This window comes from Phyllobates terribilis, unplaced genomic scaffold (assembly GCF_046119375.1).
Source record: "Phyllobates terribilis strain yellow unplaced genomic scaffold, ASM4611937v1 Scaffold_4__5_contigs__length_816908805, whole genome shotgun sequence".
Classification (NCBI taxonomy): domain Eukaryota; kingdom Metazoa; phylum Chordata; class Amphibia; order Anura; family Dendrobatidae; genus Phyllobates; species Phyllobates terribilis.
Window position 1 is genome coordinate 519,162,762 of NW_027362764.1, and position 24,874 is coordinate 519,187,635.

The 24,874-nt window shown below is 42.3% G+C and overlaps 1 protein-coding gene across 1 annotated transcript in view; it reads left to right on the top strand.

Moving 5' to 3' along the window:
• The window catches only part of LOC141264403 (probable 2-ketogluconate reductase), a 30,833-nt gene extending 6,530 nt beyond the window's left edge, over nucleotides 1-24,303 (top strand). The window contains exons 2-6 of the mRNA XM_073676695.1: nucleotides 9,916-10,296; nucleotides 17,371-17,542; nucleotides 19,538-19,716; nucleotides 23,581-23,677; nucleotides 23,876-24,303. Coding sequence (XP_073532796.1) covers nucleotides 9,921-10,296; nucleotides 17,371-17,542; nucleotides 19,538-19,716; nucleotides 23,581-23,677; nucleotides 23,876-24,032 — 981 coding nt within the window. The 5' untranslated portion in view covers nucleotides 9,916-9,920 and the 3' untranslated portion in view covers nucleotides 24,033-24,303. The remainder of the gene's footprint in view (nucleotides 1-9,915; nucleotides 10,297-17,370; nucleotides 17,543-19,537; nucleotides 19,717-23,580; nucleotides 23,678-23,875) is intronic.
• Nucleotides 24,304-24,874: the final 571 nt, after the last annotated feature.

The following is a 24,874-nucleotide window of genomic DNA, read 5'->3' on the forward strand; positions in this document are numbered from 1 at the left end:
ACTGAAATAAATTAACTTTTTGATGATATTCTAATTTAGTGAGATGCACCTGTATAATAAATAAAATCTGAGTATGCTGATAGGTAACCTATATAGGGTTCTTACAGTACCCCCTCTTTTATGAGGATCCTCCGGATCCTCCAGGCCCAGGACTATCCGGAAACCTCTTGTGGAAAGCTTTAACAAGCCTAGGAGCAGAGACATCATCCGTCCTTACCAAGGAGTTGTCTTTGGGACCGAAAGCCTTCCAGGAGACAAGATACTGTAATCTCCCTCTATGCTATCTAGAATTCAAGATACGAGAGATTTCATATTCGCCGTCTTCCACCACAGGAGGAACTGTGACAGTGGCATCCCTATCTGATACATCAGTCTTTTTCAACAAGGAAACATGAAACACAGGATTAATCTTCCAGGAAGTAGGGACATCCAACCTAGCAGCAGACGGGTTAACAATCTGAAGCTCTTTAAATGGACACACAAACTTAGGACCCAGGTTTTTAGATGGAATCCTCAACCGCAGGTTCTTTGAGGACAACCAAACCATGTCACCCACAGTAAACAAAACCTCCTTCCTGTCAAAATACTTCTTGGACTTCTTGTTAGCCTCTTGAAGGTTGCAACGTACATTAGTCCAAACTCTCTCCAAATCACCAGAAAAATTCTCCTCCTCCAGCACCGCCGACCCCAATTTGGAGAACGAACCAAAAGACGGATGTCTCCCAGTACAACAAAAAAAAGGAGAACACCCATAAGAGGAGGATGTATGATAGTTAAGAGCAAATTCCGCAAGAGGCAGAAACTCAGACCACACCTCTTAATTGTCCGCCACAAAACAACGCAAAAACTGTTCTACATCCCGGTTCTTTCTTTCAGTCTGTCCATTAGACTCAGGATGATAACCAGACAACAATGACAAATGGACTCCCAACCTGTCACAAAAAGCACGCCAAAAGCGAGCCACAAACTGAGATCCTCTGTCAGAAACAATATCTGTGGGAACGCCATGAAGCTTGACAATCTCCTTAACAAACGCCTTAGCGAGTGTCTTGGCGCAAGGGCAACTTAATGAATGGAACCAAATGACACATCTTACTAAAACGGTCCACGACCACCCAGATGACAGTAAAACCCTCGGACACAGGAAGATCAGTAATAAAATCCATTGTGAGATGCGTCCAAGGTGCACTAGGAACCTCCAGAGGGCAAAGCAACCCCGCAGCAGGAGTATGTGAAGCCTTTGACCTAGCACACACAGTACATTGACGCACCCACTTGATGACTTCTTTCTGCCATCCAGGCCACCAAAAACTGCGACTGATAAGTCTCTTAGTCTCAGAAATTCCTGGATGACCTGCCAACCGAGACTCATGACACTCCACAAACAAATCTCTCCTAAAGGTCCTAGGCACGAACAACCTCCCATGTGGAGTGTCTTAGATGGGGCATCATCTTGAGCTTTCAGAATCCCATCCTCCAAAACGGAGTCCAATGCCGCCACCACAAGTCCTTTCTGTAAAATGCTCTCCTCCTCCTCGGCACCGACCGTAGGAGAGAAGCTGCGAGATAAAGCATCGGCTTTAACATTCTTAGTACCAGGGATATAGGTAACAGAAAAATGAAACTGAGAAAAAAAAAGTGCCCACCTAGCTTGACGGGCATTCAAGCGCTTGGCAGCATCCAGATAGATCAAATTCTTATGATCAGTGAAAACCTGAATAGGAAATCTAGCGCCTTCCAAAAAATGACGTCAATGTTCAAACGCGAGTTTAATAGCCAACAACTCCCGATTTCCAACATCATAATTCAGTTCGGTTTCTGAAAATTTTTTCGAAAAGAAGGCACAAGGATGTACTCCATCCCTGTTCTCCTGAGACAAAACTGCTCCGACCCCCACCGATGAAGCATCGACCTCGACCAAAAAAGGCTTGGTCTCATCAGGCTGCATAAGGATAGGGGTAGAACTGAACCTCTCTTTGAGATACTTAAACGCTTGAATGGCCTCAGTAGTCCACTGGACCGTATTCGCACCTTTCTTGGTGAGATCGGTTAGAGGCTTAACAATTACAGAAAAATTCTTAATGAATTTCCTGTAATAATTGGCGAAACCCAAAAATCTCTGTATAGATTTCAAACCAATAGGCCTAGGACATTTCTGCACAGCCTGAACCTTCACCGGGTCCATCTCAAAGCCCTCGCTGGAGATAATGTAGCCCAAAAAACTAATTTTCTGCACTGCGAACTCACATTTCTCCAGCTTAGCAAACAGTGAATTATCACTCAATAACTGCAAAACTTCACGTACACTCTGCCAATGGGACTCCAGATCTGGTGAATAAATCAAAATGTCATCCAAATACACAACCACATTCTTATCAATCAAAGGTCTCAGGATGTCATTAATAAGGTTCTGAAAAAAATGCAGGTGCATTGGTAAGATCAAAAGGCAACACCAGATTCTCAAAATGACCTACCAGAGTGTTAAAAGCAGTTTTCCATTCATCACCCTCCTTCACTCGTAACAAATTGTATGCCTCAATTTTAGAGAACCACTTGGCCCCCACTAACTGGTTAAACAAGACAGGAATTAACAGCAATGGGTAGGAATTGCGTAGGGTAATCGTATTAATTTCACGAAAATCCAGACATGGATGTAAACCCCTGTCCTTTTTTTTAACAAAGAAAAATCCAACTGCCACAGGCGACTTAGAAGGTCTAATGTGACCAGCAGCCAGGCTAGTCTGTATGTACTCCTCCAAGGCCTTTCTTTCATGGATAGTTAGATTAAACAAGCGACTCTTGGGAAGAGTAGCTCCCGGAACAAACTCAATGGCAATCCTAATCCCTATGAGGAGGTAAAACTTGCGACTCCTTCTCCAAAAAAAACCTCCAAAAATCTTGAATAGGTACCGGCAATTCCCCTTTTTTCCACAGCCGCAATGCAACCATTACAACATTTATCATAGCACTTCGGACTCCAAGACTTAATCACATTAGTAGACCAGTCCAGTAAAGGATTGTGCAGCTTTAACCAAGGCAAACCTAGAACGACCGGAGAGGGTAAATTATCCAATACAACCAAGTCCAAAATTTCTTGGTGAACTCCATTGATAGTGAGGGGAAATGCAGCAACCTTGTGAGTAATACATTTCAAGGGAGTGTTATCAATTGCAATCACAGAAATAGGTGATGACAAAGGTTTGGATTTCAAGTTAAGTTTTTCCAAAAACCCTTTATCAATCACATTAAGTGTTGAACCACAATCCACAAATACCTGAAATTCAATCAAATCTTCCTGCAAAGTAGTACTCCCTGAAAGAAATACTCTTGCAGAGCGTAAACAAGCTATACGGGAGTACCTGACCTTTTTTTTTCTTCTTTACTTAAACAAAGCTCACAATACTTAATCAAATGGTCAGCTTTACCACAATAAAGACACAATCCCTCAGCGAACCTCCGGTCTCTTTCCTGAGAGCGGAGTGACATCGCCCCAACCTCCATTGGTTCTCCGCCATCTGAGCAGATTTTCTGGGGACTAGGACCTGGCATTACAGGAGTCTTTACCTCATTCTGTCTAAATCTCAGCCTACTGTCCACACGAACAGCTAATTGCATGGCATCCTGCAGAGTCTCAGGTGCAGGGAATGCAATTAGCAGATCCTTAACCCTTTCACTCAGACCAGCAAGAAATAGACATTTCAGAGCAGGATCATTCCATTTGACTTCTGAAGCCCATCTTCTGAAGTGTGTACAATAATTTTCAACATCTCCTGACCCCTGATTCAAACGCCTGAGTTCTGCCTTAGCAGATGTGATTCTATCAGGATTGTCATATAATAGCCCCATAGCAGAAAAAAATTCTTCTATCGACCTTAAGCATGAATCATTAGGTTGGAGAGAAAGGCCCACCCCTGTGGTTCATTGCGCAAAAGTGACATAATAAAACCAATGCGCTGTGATTCATTCCCAGAGGACCTTGGTCTCAAACGAAAATACAGCAAACATCAGGCAGTCCTACCTTGGGTTCCACAAAATGCGCTCCAGAACAGCTACTTACGTGTTGCTGTAGCTCGGCCACCTCCAGAGACAATCCCTGCAAGCGCTGAGCCAAATCCTGGACGGAAACCATACTGATCCCCGAATTTCTTTTCTTTTAGTTTTTTGGGCTGGACTTACTGTTATGATCTGTAACAAGTACTAAGGAAAGATAGGGGAAAGCTGTCCCTACAGTAAGACTAAGCTGAATCCCTACGATGTAGCGGGCTGCCTGTTCCTAACAAACAGACCCGCCTTAGTCCTCGGCTAGTCTGAACGAAGACCTATAGCATAAGGGGAGGGGTCCCTAAAAGTACTAAGGACTGGGACAAAAATGGGACACCTCCTAAACAGAGAAGTCGTTGCAGTACACAAAAAGACAAAATGACAAAAAGGTACTAGAAGTCCCAGAAGGACCAAGCGAACTGACAGAGAAAGGCACTGAAGCACCTGGCTAGAGAAACAGTCAAACACTGAAGTCCAGCACAAAAGGGCGGAGCTGGAATATAAAGGCAGATGGTCACGTGACCGCAAAACACAAGATGGAAAAAACAAACAGGAGGGTTCTAACATTTTACCCATAACTGAAATAACAATTGTTGCATAAGCAATAGAAAAACTTATCAGCTAAATAGTTATAACAAAAACTGAATACAAATGGTTGATGGAAAAATGGAATTATAATAAAATATCCTGAGACAAGATCAGTAGGTGTCTAAAGAGGGACTGCTGTTTCTCCATGGTTCAGAATTTGAGGGTTTCCTTTCTTCTGTGCCTATTGTATATCACTTTGGGAGCTATTAATAAACCTTTTCATATTGTTATATATTGAGACTTTGGGTGTACCTTCAATGTTTGTTTCTCTTGGTTGTATTTATTTGCTTAGCATGATAGTAGGCATTGTCATTTTATGTTTCAGCAGTAATTAAATAATTTATTATATGTATAAAATAATGATTAATTGATTTCACATTCATAGGCTTTACGTCTGTATGTTTAAAGCTAAAAACTTAAAACTTGAGAAGTAAAGTGTGTCTGCAGTCAAAGGGTATTTCCACGCACAAAGATTATTAAAGCTATGTAGTTTATCAAAAATGAAGAAACTTTATCATTTATTAATTGTTAATATTCAGCTGCGTTCCTTAGGTATAACATGTTATGATGAGATATTCAGCTCATTACTTCTTGCTACAGTCCAGTACAGTGATGCCCAACCTTTCTTACCTTGAGAGCCACATTCAACTCTGAGAGTGTCGGGAGCCACATCCAGATACTCCCCAAAGAGTGACATTCAGCTCCTGCCTCCCCCACAATAGTTACACCCAGAGCCCCCATTATCGGTATAATGACAATCAGAGCTTCCACACAGAAAACCCACCAAGGCAGTAAACTTGCATTAAGGGGTTCCTACCTTAATCTCATTCGGTATTCTTGGATCAAGCATTCCCACCACACTATTGCATTCAGCTTAAAGCACCCCTCTATCTGGCAATATTACCCTATGTCCAATTTATGATTTACTTAATGTATTTCACCAACCCCAAGGCCAGTATACATGCACCCAGATCTGTTCTTCTGTGAGGGCTACTCACAAAAGTGACCATCTGGAGACCTATTCTTCATCTGATGCTAACGCAGCAAGCTGGCAGACAGCTACAAACCACGCATAATGGGCCCGCGAGCCACATGTGGCTCCCAATCCATAGGTTGGGGACCCCTGATCTAGTGATTTCCATCTGTGCTTTGAACTGCTCTGCCAACCACTCTGCAGTGTGGGCTGAATGGTGATACGTATAATGGGGGGCATGGACTGTGATCCTCAGCAAGCTGTAAGTGTCTGGGGATGTATAAAGGGATGGAGGGAAAGCAAAAAAAGCACAGATAGATTGCAGGCTCGTCACAGTACAAGTAAACGTATCAGTTTGTGACCTTAGGCAGAGGTAATGGTGCTGGGCATTCCACAGTGCTACAAGAAGAAATGACTACATTATATGACTTTTTGCTCCCCTGCAGTACACTGAGCCAGCTAATCTCAGCACACGTAACATTACTGACTGCAGGGGGAGCATCAGGGTAGCACATACCAGATGAAATGAGAAGGAATGTTAGGAAGGAGAAACTGCCACGATTTATCCGTCTTGAGACTGTATAAGAGTCTCAGGATTGGGCTTTGTAGATGTAGTTGACATTCACAAATTGTGGGAGTGTGTGAACCGTAGTGCATACATAGCTCTGTCTCTTGGGAAATGTAGTCTAGAGGCACAGCGTAAAACTAAGCTGGAAGTTCAGGATGTAAACAATAACAAACCACAAGGATGGCTTCAAGGGTCTGAAAGGGAGGTGAAAAATACAAATATAAAAATAACAGCAGGTTTGGGGACCATTACAGGGACAACCAGATCATGTTTAATTTTTTTTATGCCCAGGAAACCCCTTAAACTTTAGTCAACCAATATTTGCCATCTTCTTAACCAAGAGACCTTATAGAAATTCTTGCATATAAGCCCTACCGTCAAGTACTGGCCATGCCCCCATTACAACAGTCAGGCTATCCCATCAACAGATCCTCTATGAACAGAACTTCCTAATGTGCATTCATCAATAGTATCCCTTCATTATGAGTGATGTTTCACTTTATAAAATGACAAAAATCCTTCTCCTTCTACTTTGGTGATATATCAGCAGCATACAAGCATGTACTTGCATGTTACATCACCTTCTGAATTTGATCCTTATAAGGAGAGAAAACGAGAGGGTTAGCAAATAGGACCCCATGTTACATAATGTAATGAATACAATATCAATCCTTTTCTGGACTAAGAATCACCTGTTCACTTCAGGATAGAGTCTCACGTTCATGACTAGGCCAGGGGTTTCATCTGAACCACCCCTTCAAAAATGGGATTCAGATATGCCTCCGACTGAGCCAACAGAGATACTTTGTACTGCGTCTGGTCTCTGTTCACGCATTGTTCATCTTTTAGGTTCATAAAAAAGTGAAATCAACCATGCTACTATGTCCACATTAGATGGAACGGAGGCCAGCTAGAGTACAAAGTAACTCCATCTGCCTCATTATAGTGACGAGCTCCTTATGGGTCACGTCTGAATCCCGTCTTTTGGTATCTTAGAAAGAACCTCTGATGATATCACGAATGAGTGGTCCAAATGTGATGCTACCTAATTAGCTCGATTTACACAAACACACTGAAGCCAATTTTATTTTGGATGTTAGTTAACATACTATTTTGTTCAGGGGTGGAAACGAAGTTGAGGGCTACTGTTCCAGAACAGCATATGGACTACTTGTTATCCAATTTTCTCATAGCAGATCAACCCTATATGTTCTAACAATCCAGCAGTGTTGGTTAATCATTAAACTAACTATGGTATTTACATGCAATCTATGAAGGAGTTGGAAATAAGTTAATGGACAACTTACTTATCACTGGGGGTCTGACTGCTGGGACTCTCAGCTATTGCAAAAATGGGGCTCTGCAGAGTCTTGTCTAATCAGAGCAGAGACCGAGCATACGCACCACAACTCTATTTTTTGTCTATAGGACTGCCGGAGATAGCCAAGCACTGTGTTTGAGGTCTGTTTGTTCAGACCCCCAGCAATCAGTAAGTTATCCCTTATCCCATTTTCTTTTCCTTCTGATCTGTTTGCATGTTCTGATTTTTTATTCCATTTTCTGTATATAATTTTGAATGGTGTGACCCTGTGTTACCTATATGTAGTTGTTATGTTTCATTGTAATCCTGCCTGTGGTGATAAAAAGGTGACTACTGAAAAGTGATCTCTTAACAGAAATGGAAGTGATAGTTAAATTTGAGGTTCAGTGCCGATGTAAAAATTGCCCTGTGAAGGGGTTATCTTAGCCCGAAAAGCACTTTTCATTAAAGACTTGTAAGGTCATATAAATGTTATAAAGAACCATCTCTATAAGTCACAAATAAATATAATGAATTACATTTTATTTAGAGGTCACAATTAATACTACACTTCCCCTGTAAGGGTTGTAAGATAAATAAGCAGGCAATGACAAAGTTCTACAGGAAATCAGCTGATTTTTGGAGTGGCTCTTATATAACCCCACCTTGGTCAGCTAGGTGTATAATAGTTCTAGTACCGCCAGAAGGTGTGTGTCCTCTCTCACCATGGAGTCGCACATACGTAAAAGAATGGAAACTATACTCTCCTGTCTTCTATTTATGGTAATACTCTAGACATGTACAGTGGGTACGGAAAGTATTCAGACCCCTTTAAATTTTTCACTCTTTGTTTCATTGCAGCCATTTGGTAAATTCTAAAAAGTTCATTTTTTTCTCATTAAAGTACATTCTGTACCCCATCTTGACTGAAAAAAAACAGAAATGTAGAAATATTGAGTAGAAGCACCCTTTTGAGCTAGTACAGCCATGAGTCTTCTTGGGAATGATGCAACAAGTTTTTCATACCTGGATTTGGGGATCCTCTGCCATTCTTCCTTGCAGATTCTCTCCAGTTCCGTCAGGTTCGATGGTGAAACGTTGGTGGACAACCATTTTCAGGTCTCTCCAGAGATGCTCAATTGGGTTTAGGTCAGGGCTCTGGACGGGGCCAGTCAAGAATGGTCACAAAGTTGTTCTGAAGCCACTCCTTTGTTATTTTAGCTGTGTGCTTAGGGTCATTGTCTTGTTGGAAGGTGAACCTTCGGCCAAGTCTGAGGTCCAGTGCACTCTGGAAGAGGTTTTCATCCAGGATATCTCTGTACTTGGCCGCATTCATGTTTCCTTCAATTGCAACCAGTCGTCCTGTCCCTGCAGCTGAAAAACACCCCCATAGCATGACGCTGCTACCACCACCATGTTTCACTGTTGGGATTGTATTGGGCAGGTGATGAGCAGTACCTGGTTTTCTCCACACATACCACTTAGAATTATCACCAAAAAGTTCTATTTTCATCTCATCAGACCATAGAATCTTATTTCTCATAGTCTGGGAGTTCTTCATGTGTTTTTGAGCAAACTCTATGCGGGCTTTCATATGTCTTGCACTGAGGAGAGGCTTCCGTTGGGCCACTCTGCCATAAAGGCCCGACTGGTGGAGGGCTGCAGTGATAGTTGACTTTGTGGAACTTTCTCCCATCTCCCTACAGCATCTCTGGAGCTCAGCCACAGTGATCTTGGGGTTCTTCTTTACCTCTCTCACCAAGGCTCTTCTCCCACGATTGCTCAGTTTGGCTGGACGGCCAGGTCTAGGAAGACTTCTGGTGGTCCCAAACTTCTTCCATTTAAAGATTATGGAGGCCACTGTGCTCTTAGGAACCTTGAGTAATGCAGAAATTCTTTCTTATACTCAATACTGAGCAAAGGGTCTGAATACTTATGACCATGTGATATTTCAGTTTTCTTTTTTAATAAATTTGCAAAAATTTCTACATTTCTGTTTTTTTTTCAGTCAAGATGGGGTGCAGAAATTACTTTAATGAGAAAAAAAATGAACTTTTTAGAATTTACCAAATGGCTGCAATGAAACAAAGAGTGAAAATTTAAAGGGGTCTGAATACTTTCCGTACCCACTGTATTTTTGGCCAGCTGCGAAGGTTTCAACAAGTTTACACTGAGACAGTGGTTAGGAAATTGAAAACCCATTGGAAGTGGGAGTGACGTAATTTTCCCTTGCTACTACCATCTCTTCGGAACTTGCCAAACACATCGTCTGTGTCTTGGACCCCTGTGCAGCTAACAAGGTGGAAAAAAATGGTAGGATATTGAAGTAAATCAGAGTCACACCTGAATTTTTGGCTTGAGTAAATGTGAACATCCAGTCATCAGTTGTTACACTTGATTCCATTGTGTTTCATAATGCCAACAATGTACCCACTTACTTTGTAGCCATAATGGAGGAACGTCCGTATGCTCTGATGTCGTACAGTGGAGGGTCCAAAGGATTTCCACAAAAATTTGAAACCATTGTAAAGGAGCATTTCCATATCCTCTACCTGGAAGAATTTTCCAATAATAAGAATGCATATGCTCCAAAGGTAAAGGCCCTTTTGATGTGGTGGCACTTGCCTGTAGTTGACAAAGAACTTTTGGATTCTCTTCCCAATCTTAAAGTCATTGCAAGCTCTGGAGCAGGGGTAGATCACCTGGACCTAAAGTTGATCACAAGTTATGATATAATAGTCACTAATACACCTCATCTTGGAGATGATCCCACTGCAGACACGGGAATGGCTTTAATGTTGTCATCTGCTAAAAATATAGTAGAAGGTAAGTTATTGCAATTGTATGTAAGTTTATCTTGTTTTCTTAAATAATCTAAAATACTGATATGTCAGGAATTAGAGAAATTAAAAGTAAAATATTCTGGAAATATACATTTTTTTGTTTGTTTATATAATCCATATCAAATTTATTGTACCAGGTCGTGGATTATAGCTATTACTTCAAAAATAGGCTTGGCTGGCCCGAGGTATCAAAAGTAGTGAAGGTAATGTCAATAACTATTGGTCAAGCCACGTCTATCCTTTTCAAATAGAAAAAATGAGCCCTTTCACCTGGCTGCAATGTGAAATTAGTGGAAATTTCAGGGAAGTCGGCTCGGCAGCTGGATACTTTTGTTTTCAGGGGTGATAAGCCGCCGACAGGTGTCTGGCAGCAGCTTTCTCTAACACATGAATGCTAGTTCAAGCTAAGAGCTTATGTGTATGGGGGACCCAGGAGAAATAGCTGTTGGTCAACCTAACATACTGTGTGTACTCTCCTGACCAATCTTATGTGTATGGCCAGCTTAAAGACAGTGAATCATCAGAAAATGACCTATTGTTTAAAACACTTTTAAATGTATTGTTTTACATTTTGTTATTTCATACCATGATCTCTCTATATATAAAAAAACAAAATTAGAAATATTGCAATTTTCAGACAAGTAGTATTATAGAGTACATTTACACTGGTAGGTCATAAAGATGAAACTACCGCAAATTGGCTACATGCAAGCAAATCAGTGTTTGTTTAATAGCATGTTTAGATAGAACGATCGTCACTTTTTGATTGTTCTGTGCACATAGAATACCATTGTTTACACAGAATGATGTGCTGCTGTGAATGATGATTTTAACCCTGCTTACAGATCATTAAATTAGACAAATTTTTGCAAACTTTATATTAATATTTACAGTTGTGCAAAAATGTTACAAATCTCTGATGCATCATGGAAACTTGTGTCAGTCGTCCCAAGCATTGAGATCCATTAATTTCTCGTGGGGCTGCAGTGGTCCTTAAAGGGTTACTCCCATCTCTAGATGTTATCACTCATCCACAGAATAAGTAATAACTTGCTGATCAGTGGGGGTTTAACTGCTGGAACCCCCATCATTCCTGAGAATGGAACTCTGTAGAATGGAGCATAAACGGATATGCATAGCACTTTTCTATTCTTTTTATATGGGACCGCTGGAGATAGCTATGCGCAGTATTTGATTATCTCTGGCAGTCCCATGTGCGTGTATGGTCACACTCCATTCTGAACAGTTTCTTTATCGGGATCAGTGAGGGTCCCAGAAGTTCGTCTCTCACCGATGAACAAGTTATCATCTATCCAAAACTTTTAAAGTTGGGGATAACCCTATAAAGCTTTTTTCCGCTTTTGGCTCTTGATAGCTATTTTAAACTTTAACTCATTAGTAAGGCTGTTGGGGTGTTACATCCTCTTTGTTAACATTGGACCTATTCTGATGAAAAGGATATAAGGAAAATAGTTGTTTAACGAGAACCCAACAGCTGATACATGATGCCCAATCCTCCGGCAGCATGTATCAGACATCGGCTGTATAAACTCAGCCAGATACGTCTGACTTTGAAACGCTGCAGAGTTTCAGAGAAAAACATACTTTACTTGTCACCAGGGACCTAATCGGACAGGCGGGTCCCTGGCAGCATCTTCCCGCCTGCTGCCCTTGATTGACAAGTTTCTGCCTATGTGCGCGAATTTAGCAAAATAATTACAAATGACGTCATGTATATAGCCTGCTGCCTGATGTTTGCTACATGAAAGGACCTAGGAAATTTGAAATGATGGGGCCCAAAAATGGCTGATGACAAAGCTGCTTGGGCTCAATGATTAGTAGTAAAGTGCGCTGTCAACATGATATCACTGTTAGAACCTTGCTGTTAGGTTTTTTTTCCTTTGCTGGTCACATGACCTTGTTGGCCTATTTAATCCTGCTCCGCCCTTCTGGCTTTGCTGGACTTCATTGTATATCTACTTTCTAGCTAGCCTGTGCTCTGTATCTAACTCTGTTAGTTTGCTTGGTCTACGGACCTCTATGTTCAATCTATTTTGTTTGTTCGTCTTTCTGCTACTATTTCTGTTAGGAGGTGTCCCATATTCCTCCCAGTCCTTAGTACTTGTAGGGATTCCCTCCCCACATCTATAGGTCTTCGTACAGACTAGATTAGGACTTTAGCAGGTCTGATCGCAGGATCAGGTTCCCTGTTACATCGTAGGGATTCAGCTGAGTCCTATAGTAGGGACAGATCTCCTCTCTTTCCTTAGCTCTGGTAGCAGAACATAACAGTAAGTCCAGCCTGCAAATTCTCTAAGGAAAGATTTTTTTTGTTCCATCATGGTGTCGGTTCAGGATTTGGCTAAACACCTGCAGGGACTCTCTCTGGAAGTGGCCGAGCTCCGTCAGCACGTGAGTAACTGTCCTGGAGCATATTTCTTGGAGCCTAAGGTATGTTTGCCGGATTTATTTTTTGGTGAACATCGAGAATTTTTTTCATTTAAAAATGCTTGCTTATTGTATTTTCGTTTGAGACCCAAGTCCTCTGGGGATGAATCCCAGCGCGTAGGGTTCATAATGTCACTTTTGCGCAAAGAGCCTCAGGAGTGGGCCTTTTCTTTGCAACCTAGTGATACATGCTTCAGATCAGTGGATAGTTTTTTTTCTGCTTTAGGACTATTATATGATGATCCTGACCGTGTGGCATCAGCTGAGACTGAGTTGAGACGTCTAAAACAAGGATCGGGTAATGTTGAAAAATATTGTACACATTTTCGTCGTTGGTCCACTCAAACAGGGTGGAACGATTCTGCTCTGAAAAGTCTATTTCTTGCTGGGCTCAGTGAAAGGGTTAAAGACCTGCTAATTGCTTATCCTACACCTGAGGATTTGCAACAGGCTATGCAATTAGCTATACGGGTGGATAGAAGACTGCGTGCTAGGGTTAATGAGAGCAAATCCTCTGCTATGTCAGTTTCTGGTTATGATAATGTGTGTACTAACAGTGGTGAACCGATGGAGATTGGATCGGGGGCACCTCGCTCTCAAGAAAAAGACCGTCGTTTTTCGGAAGGCTTGTGTTACTATTGCGGAAAATCTGGTCATTTGATTAAAGGCTGTGAGCTTCGTATGAAGAAAGAAAAAAAAATGGTCAGTCATGCCCGTATTGCCTGTTTAAATTCCAAGGGTATATTTTTAGCTGCTTCCACGATTGCTCAGGAAAAATTGATGGAATTTCGGGTGTTTGTTGATTGCGGGTCTACACTGAATGTAATTGATGGGGGATTCGTGGAAAAACTCAATTTAAAACCTGAACCTTTATCATCCCCCATTGCTGTGGTTTCTGTGGATGGCTCCCCTTTGAAGAATATTACTCTCAAGGTCAGTGAATTTCCTCTCACTATTAATGGTGTTCACCATGAGAAATTGGATTTGGTAGTGTTGAATAACTTGCCTTCTCCAGTAATATTGGGTTTGCCCTGGTTAAAATTTCACAATCCTGTACTGGATTGGTCTACCAGTGAAATTAAATCCTGGAGCCATAAATGTTATGACAAGTGTTGTAACGGGCGTATTGCAGCTTTGGATAGGGGAGAATTGCCTGTTCCTATTCAGGATTTTTGGAGAGTTTTTTCTGAGAAGGAATCGCAGGTTTTGCCTCCCCATAGAGACTATGATTGTTCTATTGAATTTGTCCCTGGAGCGACTCTTCCTAAAAGTCGTTTATTTAACCTTACTATTCCTGAGAGGAAGGCTTTGGAGGAATACATACAGACAAGTTTGGCCGCCGGTCACATTAGGCCCTCTAAGTCTCCTGTGGCGGTTGGATTTTTTTTTGTAAAAAAAAAGGACGGCGGTTTACGTCCTTGTCTGGATTTTCGTGAGATTAACAAAATTACGGTACGCAATCCTTACCCACTGCCATTGATTCCTGATCTGTTTAACCAGTTATTGGGGGCCAAGTGGTTCTCTAAAATTGACCTTAAGGGGGCATACAATCTGTTGCGCATGAAGGAGGGTGATGAATGGAAGACTGCTTTTAACACTCCTGTGGGTCATTTTGAGAATCTGGTTATGCCTTTTGGTCTTACTAATGCTCCTGCATTTTTTCAGAATCTGATTAATGACATCCTTAGACCTTTGATCGGTAAAAATGTGGTTGTGTATTTGGATGACATTTTGATTTATTCGCCAGATCTGGAGTCTCATTGGCGGAGCGTGCGTGAGGTATTACAGTTATTAATGGACAATTCGCTTTTTGCTAAGCTGGAGAAATGTGAGTTCGCTGTACAGAGAATTAGTTTTTTGGGCTACATTATCTCCAGCAAAGGTTTTGAGATGGATCCGGTTAAGGTTCAGGCTGTGCAGGAATGGCCTAGGCCTATTGGTTTGAAATCGATACAGAGGTTTTTGGGTTTCGCCAATTACTATAGAAAATTCATAAAAAATTTTTCTAGTATTGTCAAACCTCTGACTGATCTCACCAGGAAAGGGGCTGATGCGGTTCAGTGGTCTTCTGAGGCCATTGAAGCTTTTGTGTATCTCAAGGAGAGGTTCACCTCTGCTCCCATCCTTATGCAGCCTGATGTTACTAGGCCGTTTTTGGTTGAGGTTGATGCTTCCTCTGTGGGGGTTGGCGCAGTATTGTCTCAGGATAACGGGGATGGATTACATCCCTGTGCTTTTTTTTCAAAAAAATTTTCGGAGACTGAATTGAATTACGATATTGGTAATCGGGAATTATTGGCTATTAAACTCGCATTTGAACACTGGCGCCACTTCTTGGAAGGTGCGGAATTTCCTGTTCAGGTTCTTACGGATCATAAAAATCTGATATATCTTGACGCTGCCAAGCGCCTGAATGCCCGTCAGGCTAGGTGGGCACTGTTTTTCTCGCGGTTTAATTTCTCCGTTACTTACATCCCTGGTACTAAGAATGTTAAGGCGGATGCCTTGTCTCGCAGTTTTTCTCCCATAGTCGGTGCTGAGAAAGAGGAAAACATTTTACAAGAAGGTGTTGTGATAGCTGCTTTAGACTCCGTTTTGGAAGATGAGATTCTTAAAGCTCAGGAGAATGCCCCATCTAACACTCCTCATGGGAGGTTGTTTGTGCCTGGGACCTTTAGGAGAGATTTGTTTGTTGAGTGTCACGAATCTCGGTTGGCAGGTCATCCCGGAATCTCTGAGACCAAGAGACTGGTGGGTCGCAGTTTTTGGTGGCCTGGATGGCAGAAGGAAGTCATTAAGTGGGTGCGCCAATGTACTATATGTGCTAGATCTAAGTCCTCACATACTCCTGCTGCGGGGTTGCTTTGTCCTTTGGAGGTCCCCAGTGCTCCTTGGACACATTTGGCTATGGACTTTATAACTGACCTTCCCCCCTCTGAGGGTTTTTCTGTCATCTGGGTGGTCGTGGACCGTTTTAGCAAGATGTGTCACTTGGTTCCCTTCGTCAAACTGCCCTGCGCTAAAACTCTCGCTAAGGCCTTTGTCAAGGAAATTGTCAGACTTCATGGCGTTCCTACTGACATTGTTTCTGATAGGGGTCCTCAGTTCGTGGCTCGTTTTTGGCGTGCCTTTTGTGACAGGTTGGGAATTCATTTGTCGTTTTCGTCCGGATATCATCCTGAATCTAATGGCCAGACAGAAAGGAAAAACCAGGATGTTGAGCAGTTCTTGCGTTGTTTTGTGGCAGACAATCAAGAGGGGTGGTCTGAGTTTCTGCCACTTGCCGAATTTGCTCTGAACAATCATACATCTTCTTCTGCTGGTTGTTCGCCTTTTTTTTGTTGTTCTGGGAGACATCCGTCGTTTGGGTCGTTCTCCAAGTTGGGATCTGCCGTGCCTGAGGAGGAGAATTTTTCCGGTGATTTGGAAAGAGTTTGGACGGATGTGCGTGGTAATCTTCAGGAGGCCAACAGAAAATCTAAAGACTACTTTGATAGGAAACGACAGGAGGTTTTGTTCGCTGTTGGTGACATGGTTTGGTTGTCCTCTAGGAATCTGCGGTTGAGGATTCCTTCTAAGAAATTGGGTCCCAAGTTTGTAGGGCCCTTTAAGGTGCTTCAGGTTGTCAACCAATCTGCTGTTAGGTTGGAGGTTCCTACCTCCTGGAGAATTAATCCGGTCTTTCATGTCTCTCTGTTAAAAAAAGCTGTTGTGTCGGATGGTGACGCCTCTGCCTCTGTTCCTCCGGTGGTGGAGGACGGGGAATATGAAATTTCTCGCATCCTTGACTCTAGACGGTATAGAGGTAGTTTGCAGTATCTTGTGGCCTGGAAAGGTTTCGGACCCGAGGATAACTCTTGGGTGAGGTCAGATGATGTTTCCGCGTCCAGACTTATCAGAGCGTTTCACAGGAGATTTCCTGATAAGCCTGGTCCTAGGGGATCCGGAGGATCCTCTTAGAAGGGGGGGGTACTGTTAGAACCTTGCTGTTAGGTTTTTTTTCCTTTGCTGGTCACATGACCTTGTTGGCCTATTTAATCCTGCTCCGCCCTTCTGGCTTTGCTGGACTTCATTGTATATCTACTTTCTAGCTAGCCTGTGCTCTGTATCTAACTCTGTTAGTTTGCTTGGTCTACGGACCTCTATGTTCAATCTATTTTGTTTGTTCGTCTTTCTGCTACTATTTCTGTTAGGAGGTGTCCCATATTCCTCCCAGTCCTTAGTACTTGTAGGGATTCCCTCCCCACATCTATAGGTCTTCGTACAGACTAGATTAGGACTTTAGCAGGTCTGATCGCAGGATCAGGTTCCCTGTTACATCGTAGGGATTCAGCTGAGTCCTATAGTAGGGACAGATCTCCTCTCTTTCCTTAGCTCTGGTAGCAGAACATAACAATCACCACTGCAGCCAAAACATAAAGAGCTGGAGCTGGACCCGGGGAGGCCAAGTACCTGCTGTTTTTTACTATTTTATAAAGTATTTGGGAACCACTTTTCTTATAGTGGGAAAACTCATTTAATACTTGACTTGAGGAGTGTGGTCAGTGTGGGGCCATATAAAAGGTTTCATATTTATTCTCTATTCAGACAGTAAACATTTTTCTTGCAGGGAACAGAATATCACATTCATCAGACACTACATATTTTGATTTTAACCGGGAGGGTGATGATATCACTGAAGCTACACTGGGCATCATCGGAATGGGAAGCATCGGGTACAGCATAGCTCAGCGAGCCAAAGGTTTCAGGATGAGAATTCTCTACCACAATAGGAAGAGAAGGTAAAGTCAGTGTGGCTACCTATTTATTCTCCTTTTTATTGGCTACCTGGCATATAACAGTAAAGGTAAGCAATTAAGACTCAGATATAACCAGGTACAAACACTTGAACCTGTGAATATTCCACCACTTCTTAATGGGGGTAGCTGGTGGTTTGAGGATCCAATTTTGAGTCTCTGAATGAAGGTAATTCACGAAACCTTTTTAAGTTGTACGCGCAGAAGAAATGTTCGAGATACCCCAGACCCTTTATTTTTTTTAATTAGCAAAGTCTCTGAAGTTTTACCACTCTGATTATAACGGTATGGCATAAAGGTGGCAGCAATCTGCCAGAACATTATAATACCTGGGAACGCCGCTTATACACCCTCCGCAGCCACCACACGTGGGAACCTTGCCTAAGAGACGTCCATGACGCAGGAGAAACAGCTCTCCACAGGCTGATGAACTCTGAAACCACTGTGAAGCTTCTATTTGGAACTTCCACTCGTATACCCTGGTGCCTTCCTTTGTCCCATTATCTAAACCAGGTACAATAGCGACTTAATGAATAAGGCCTGGGTGGCAGAAACGTCTTACTGTCGCCATTTATTGTCACCACTGTATACATTTTCCTGTGTGAATAAACTTACACCATAAGAGCAAACTTCAGAGAGTGTGCGATCAATTAATTTCTATGCAATTTACGGACACTAACAGTCCATTGCATCTGCACCTCGATCATATTAGACAGTGTGCACGCTAATTTTCTACCTACTTTTATATTACAGACACATTTGTTTTTCTACGGGGCGAGGCTACATACCGTTATTTAGACTGACAGCGAATGTCCTTTTATTTAAATTTTTTTTTAATTTATTTCATACATTGTGCCCCCATAAGGTCATAAAAGACCTTAGAGTTACACTATTTAAATACATTTTATTATTCATATCATACCCACTCTCCATACGTTTAAGGGCCCCCACCATTTTTTTATTTGTTTTTTAACCTTTATTTATCAATAAATGTATACCTTTTATATTAAGAAATCGTTTTGATTAGTTCGTGGCTATTCACGTTTATTGGTAGGTTATTCAGTATTTGCATAGTGAATATCCACATATGTAATGTTACCTTATCTATATCGAGGTGTATTTGTTTGATAAAACTTTAATGATACAGACAATGTGTTTCTATTGCAGAAATGCACTCAAAATACATACCGTATTTTACGGATTATAAAACGCACCGGATTATAAAATGCACCCCAAATTTTGGGGTGGAAAATAGGAAACAATGTTGTTGTTTTTTTAAATGAAATGGTGCGCTTTATAATCCACTTTACCTGGGGGGGTGGCAGCGGTAGAGCCCCCTCACAGGAGCCAGGGTCACTGCTTCAAGAGGTTGGTGGTGACAGCGGCAGGAATGGGGGGATGCTGCGGGCCCCATCCTCTCAAAAGGATCGCTGATTCAGGAGGACTGGGGCCGTGGCGGGAGTGGGGCGATGCTGCGGGCTACGTCCTCAGAGGAAGTCGATAGTGAGCGGACGTTCCCTCTCTCATACATAGCCCTGCGGTGGGCTTAGGGAAAATGGCTACCGGAGCATGAGCAGATCGAGATCTCGAGAAACAAGATCTCGTCTTCCGAGATTTCGTCTCCCGAAATTTCGTCACCCGAGATCTCAATGTGCGCATGCTTCGACGGCCATTTTCCCGAAGCCCACCGTAGGGCTATGTATGGGAGAGGGAACCTCTACTCACCGCCAAATTCTTTTGAGAGGACGGGACCCGCAGCATCCCCCCACTCCTGCCACAGATGCCTCCAATCTCCTCTATCTGTGACCCCGCTCCACCGACACCGCCCCCCAGGTAAAATACTGTACCTTTTCATTATAAGACGCACCCCCTTTTTCTTCCCAAATTTTTTTGGGAAAAAGGTGATTCTTATAATCCAAAAAATGCGGTGATTTACCTGCAGATTTTACAGATTTTAAATGCTCTACTATACTTTTTCAGAACTGTGGAAGAAGAAGTGGCAGTAGGTGCTGAATACTGCAGTACCATGGCTGATTTGCTTCGGCAGTCTGATTTTGTAATGATAGTTGTCACGTTGAACTCAGACACACACAGTTTGATCGGACGAGAGGAGCTTAAGCTAATGAAGCCCACAGCCCATCTCATTAATATCAGTAGAGGTATGAATAGTTCTATGCATAAGAGTATACATAAAATGCATGCAAATGTCAAGCATTCTCCTGCCTAATAAACATCTTTAGCTAAAATATAAGGTGAATGAAACCTGGGAGCTTCACAGATGCATAGTCGTTTTTTAAAGGGAGTCTGTCGACTCCGACATCCTTATCAAAATAAGCACAGGTCATTGTAGATAGCCTTAAGCTTGGAGGAGCATACAGATTTCCACATCTCGTGTCTTGTGAACTGTAGCAGATTGTGCATTTCAAATTACTCCTTCATCATTCTCACCATGATGAAGGAATAAGCCGAAACGCGTCATGTGTTACAGTTCACATGACACTTGGGGTGGATATCTGCATGTTTTAATAGCATGAAATAAAGAGAGAAATTCTTTTAATGGATTTCCGTTGCTGGATACCTGTGTTCTAATGATTGCCACTATTGCTGGATGCCTCTGAAGCCTCCGTGCACGGATCCTTAAGCAGCAGCAAGCAGCATACGGGTGAGCTGACTATTTGCACCTTTTTTATGCAAACAATACGATTCGGCTGACAGTCTCCCTTTAATCCCTGCCGTTTGACAAAGCATCACTTTTCAGTCATAGAAGAAATCGTGAACATTTATGTTTTCTACAAGATTTATATAACACAAGAACAAGCATCAGATCCTGCCACCTGATAGTGTGGGCAATTGTTTTCTGCTATTTACTTTTACTGTTCATTTCTAGTGTTTAGTTTTGCTCTAAAATGCCCAGAGACAAAAGGAGCTCATGTAACGTTTATGAATCATGGACCCACTGTGCCACGGACCAGGGAGAGCCTAGAGGGGCGTAACTAAGTGCCCACCTGAATTTTCACTAGAGCCCCTGATGGTGGGGTTAGACTTGGGCCCAGGTGGACGCCAGGTGCTACTCACGTACAGATCCGGGTACTGCGGCAGCTGACCCCATGGGTCAGTACAGTAGAATTGACTAGGAGTCCAATATGCAGGACCGGATACAGAGGATATAGATGTAGCCGTTCGTTCAGATGGGATGGATACTGGAACTGGTATTGGCAGTGTGGGATTCAGGCTCTGGTACCGCCGGGTAGGTTTCAGGGCTGGGTACCACTGGAGCGGTTTCGAATTCAGGTACCGCCGAAGCGGTCAGGTTCAGGTACCGCACAGACAGGACGGGAAGAGGAAAGCAGAACTGGTACTGGAGCAGATTACACTGGACTGTGTACAGGGACCTGATCACTAGCTAGCAGCTTGCAGACAGATTAACTACAATTGTTTCTCAGGCACCTCCCAACAGGTCTTAAGTAATAAGTGCCTCCCAGGTATAGGCTGGGGGCAAAATAGGAGTGTGTGCACCGTCACTTTAAAATACAGGAATCGTACACTCTAAGAGTGCTGCCAGAGGACCTGTGAGGCGCGCACAAACTCTGATGCACAGGAGCCGTGGCAGAAGCAGGAGAGCAGGTGGGGCGGTGAATATCACGGCGTCCCTGCAGAGATGCCGACACAGGTGTTACAGCTATTACCTTAGGCCAGGGGTAGAGAATCTCAGGCTCGTGGGCCGCTTGCGGCCCTCCATGACCTTTTATCCGGCCTCCGAGCAGATTCCTGAAGACCGCTGTGCTTGGGCTGGCAGCTGTATTTTAATGGCCGTCGGCCCATTAATTTCTTCTTGCTCTGTGAGCACATGCACGCAGTGTTCATTACTGAATGCTGAGGTACGTGCAATGAAAGATTACAACCTGACATCAGGGCCAGTGGCGAGACGTACTTTGTGGGCAGAGTTAGCGCGCAATTTGTACGGTCCCCGAAGGATGGCATAAATATCCAAATGATTTTTGGCTGAAAAAATATTCCCCACCCCTGACTTAGGCTATGTACATGCATCTGAAATTAATAAATAAGCAACTTTGCAAAAAATGTTCATTAAATGGAAACTGTTCAGCTGAACATTGTGTCTGATTTGTAGGCACCCAATTACAAAACAAAAGGAGATGATCAGATTGAGAAGTAGTTTATGGGAAAACATTCAGTTTAACTTGTATTTAATTAATCTAAATTTCTCTTCTTTCTATGCTTGGGAGTCCAGTGGGTGGTCTCATAGGTGATATCTGTATGCACAGTCATGCACATTGAATAGATCCCCTCCTAGACTCATAAGGCATTGAAAAATCATGGTGTAAATGGGGTCGCCTAAGAATAGAAAACCATGACTGCTATGTTTCAGAAAAAGGGCCATCCTTGACCATGGATTGTGTGTAGTATTGCAGCTAAGCACCATTAACTTCAATGGAGCTGGCGTGCAATTCCATATACAATCTACGACCAGGGGTGGTGCTATTTCTGAAACTTCAGTAGTTTCTAAACTACTACTCTGACTGTAACCTTTGACTGTGGCCTATTTATAACTATAAAGGGAATCTGTCAGTAGGATCAACCCTACTAAGCCGTCTATAGGGTCCTTTTATTTAAAATAATCTCTGCAGATTCTCATGCAGATCAGTGTCCGGCCCATAGTCCTGAACAGCTCATTTACATGCAAGAAAACATGGATATCTCTGGAATAAAACCTCAGAGGGCAGATATCAAGGTATCATTTTATTCATTTTCTATAACCTACATGCTCATATAGATGGCTCAGGAGAAATATACAATAGTACAACAATACCATAAATAAGGGTTTTTCATACATGCATACATGAAAGGGGTTGTCCATAATTTTAAATTTATGAGCTATCCTTAGGCTAGGTCATAAACACCTGATCCGTGGAGGTGCGACATCCGGCACCCCCAACAATCAGCTGTTCCCGGTGTGGACGGTGGTCAGATGTGCTCAGTTGCGTAGCGGAACAGCACAGCTCCATTAACTGTATAATGGCTGAGATCAGGTACTACACATTAACCCCTCTTTTAATGGATGGAAGACATATCTATTATTGAAAAGAACAGTGGCTATAATGGTTACTGATATTTTTGTTTACATTTCAGAAATTAATTTTTGGACATTTTGAGTAGTTTGGTTATTATTCTCACTTGAACAGATGAAAATAAACTAATGAAATGGGAAAATGTATGTTTTTAATTTAGTTTCTTAATAATTTTAAACACTATTAGTTGCCCAATAGCACAGTAGTTGTTTAATAATAAAATCGTTAAAAATGCAAATTGCTTAATAATTGTGCACACAGTGTATAGGTCAGGACTTTCGGCCACGACCAGACCTCAGAGGTCACTGCGTGTTGTAAGGTCACGACGTCATGTCATCAAGACGTGCGCCTCAATCTTATGACACTGAATGACCTCCAAGGCTTGGACGTAGCAGGAAGTCTTGGCCTATAGTGAAGAAACCAAAGATGCGATATGCAACAATAGAAAAGAGAGGACCGGACAGCGGGCAGCGAAGCAGATGGAAAGGTAAGTATTCGTCTTTTGTTTTACCAATACTCACCTCATTGCTCACCTCTTCAGCTGCCTCATTGCCCGCCGTCTGGTCCTCTATTTTCCTCCATCGCACAGCGCATCTTCATCCTCTTTACTATAAGCCACAACTTCTGGTTGCGTCCAGGTCTCAGAAGTCACTGCCATCATAAGGTCACAGTGAATGTCTCGACTTTACGACCTTACAACACTTAGTAACCACTGAGACCTCGACACAGACGGAAGTTCTGGCCTATAGTGAAAAGGCCGGAGATGCAGAAGGAAGAGGACTGAACAGTGGGTACAGAACAGTGGGTTTTTGAAGAGGTGAGTGATTAGGTATTAGCTGTTTTTTTTTTTTATTTTACGTTCATAACTAGGAGTTTTATGTTAATCAGATGTTCAGAAGTTGGGAACTGTCTGTATATTCTTAAATCATTTTTCAGGTCAGGTGATTGACCAAGATGCACTGGTAGACGCTTTGAACAATGGAATAATTAAGGCTGCAGCTTTAGATGTCACATACCCAGAACCATTGCCAAGGTAAGACTCCCAAATCAACCAAACCTACACTGACCACACAAACAACAATAAAGGGCAATGATGCTAATTTATGAATGTAGGCCCTTTGTAAATATATTACAACTTTTTACTTTGGGAATTTACAGTAAAACCAGTGATACTGTTTTTAATATAGTTTAAAAAAATGCTTTATAAATGTTATAACTTTTTTCCCTCCAGAAATCATCCATTGCTGACAGTAAAGAATATTATAGTGACACCACACAGTGGAAATGCAACAGATAAGACAAGAAGAAGAATAGCTGAAAAAATTGTAAAAAATGCATCTGACATCCTTAAAGGTTTACCCATACCAGACATAGTGGCAGCTCAATGACGTATGTTCAGTGCATTACAGTACCTGTGATGCGGAACATAGTATTACAGCACTGCTTGACGGTTCCACATACACCTTTTTGTATTAAAAGAATATATTTCAGCTGATAATTCTGCGTACTGCATTTCCACTTCTGCCCATTTTAATTATCTTTAACCATTGAGAGACTCAGGATTAAAATCAGAAATATGTGATGTACTGCAATTTACAAGCAATCTATTAATTTATTAATTCTCAAAATGCAATTAAATGATAACCAACAACAAAAGAACTACAAGATTATGTCAAAGTAAAAGGTTTTAATCACCAAACATACACAATGTTTTGACCCTTCAGGGGTCAAGTTTACCCTTTTCCAGCAAAATGCTCATTGGAAAATCATATGATAGTCTCAACAAGAACTATTTAGTTAGCTTATGTCTCACACTTCCTCATGGCCTTAGATAAGCAGACATGGATGGGCAGCAAGCTAGCTGAGGCTGCTGTCATTGTTATGGAGGAACTGGAGCATGTAACAACTTTTACCATGTGCCACCTGCACCTGGTCTCCTAGTAAGTCACCAAACAGGCTTCACAAAACTAGATCAAAACTGAAAATATGTGGTCACTCCCGTGCTAGAGATGTGAGATGCACAGAACCCTTGCTAATGTGATCCTTCCTCTGCAGATATTTTACACTTTTGCTTCGCGGAAACACTGCAAAAACGCTTGTTAATAGGTCTGCCAGGTATAGCAACGGTAATCCGGATGTGCTGTGCACATGATGCGGAAATTTCCGCTCAGGATTACCATTGCGGAAAAAACCATAGCATGACCATTGTTCGGGTGTTTCCGGCGCAAAT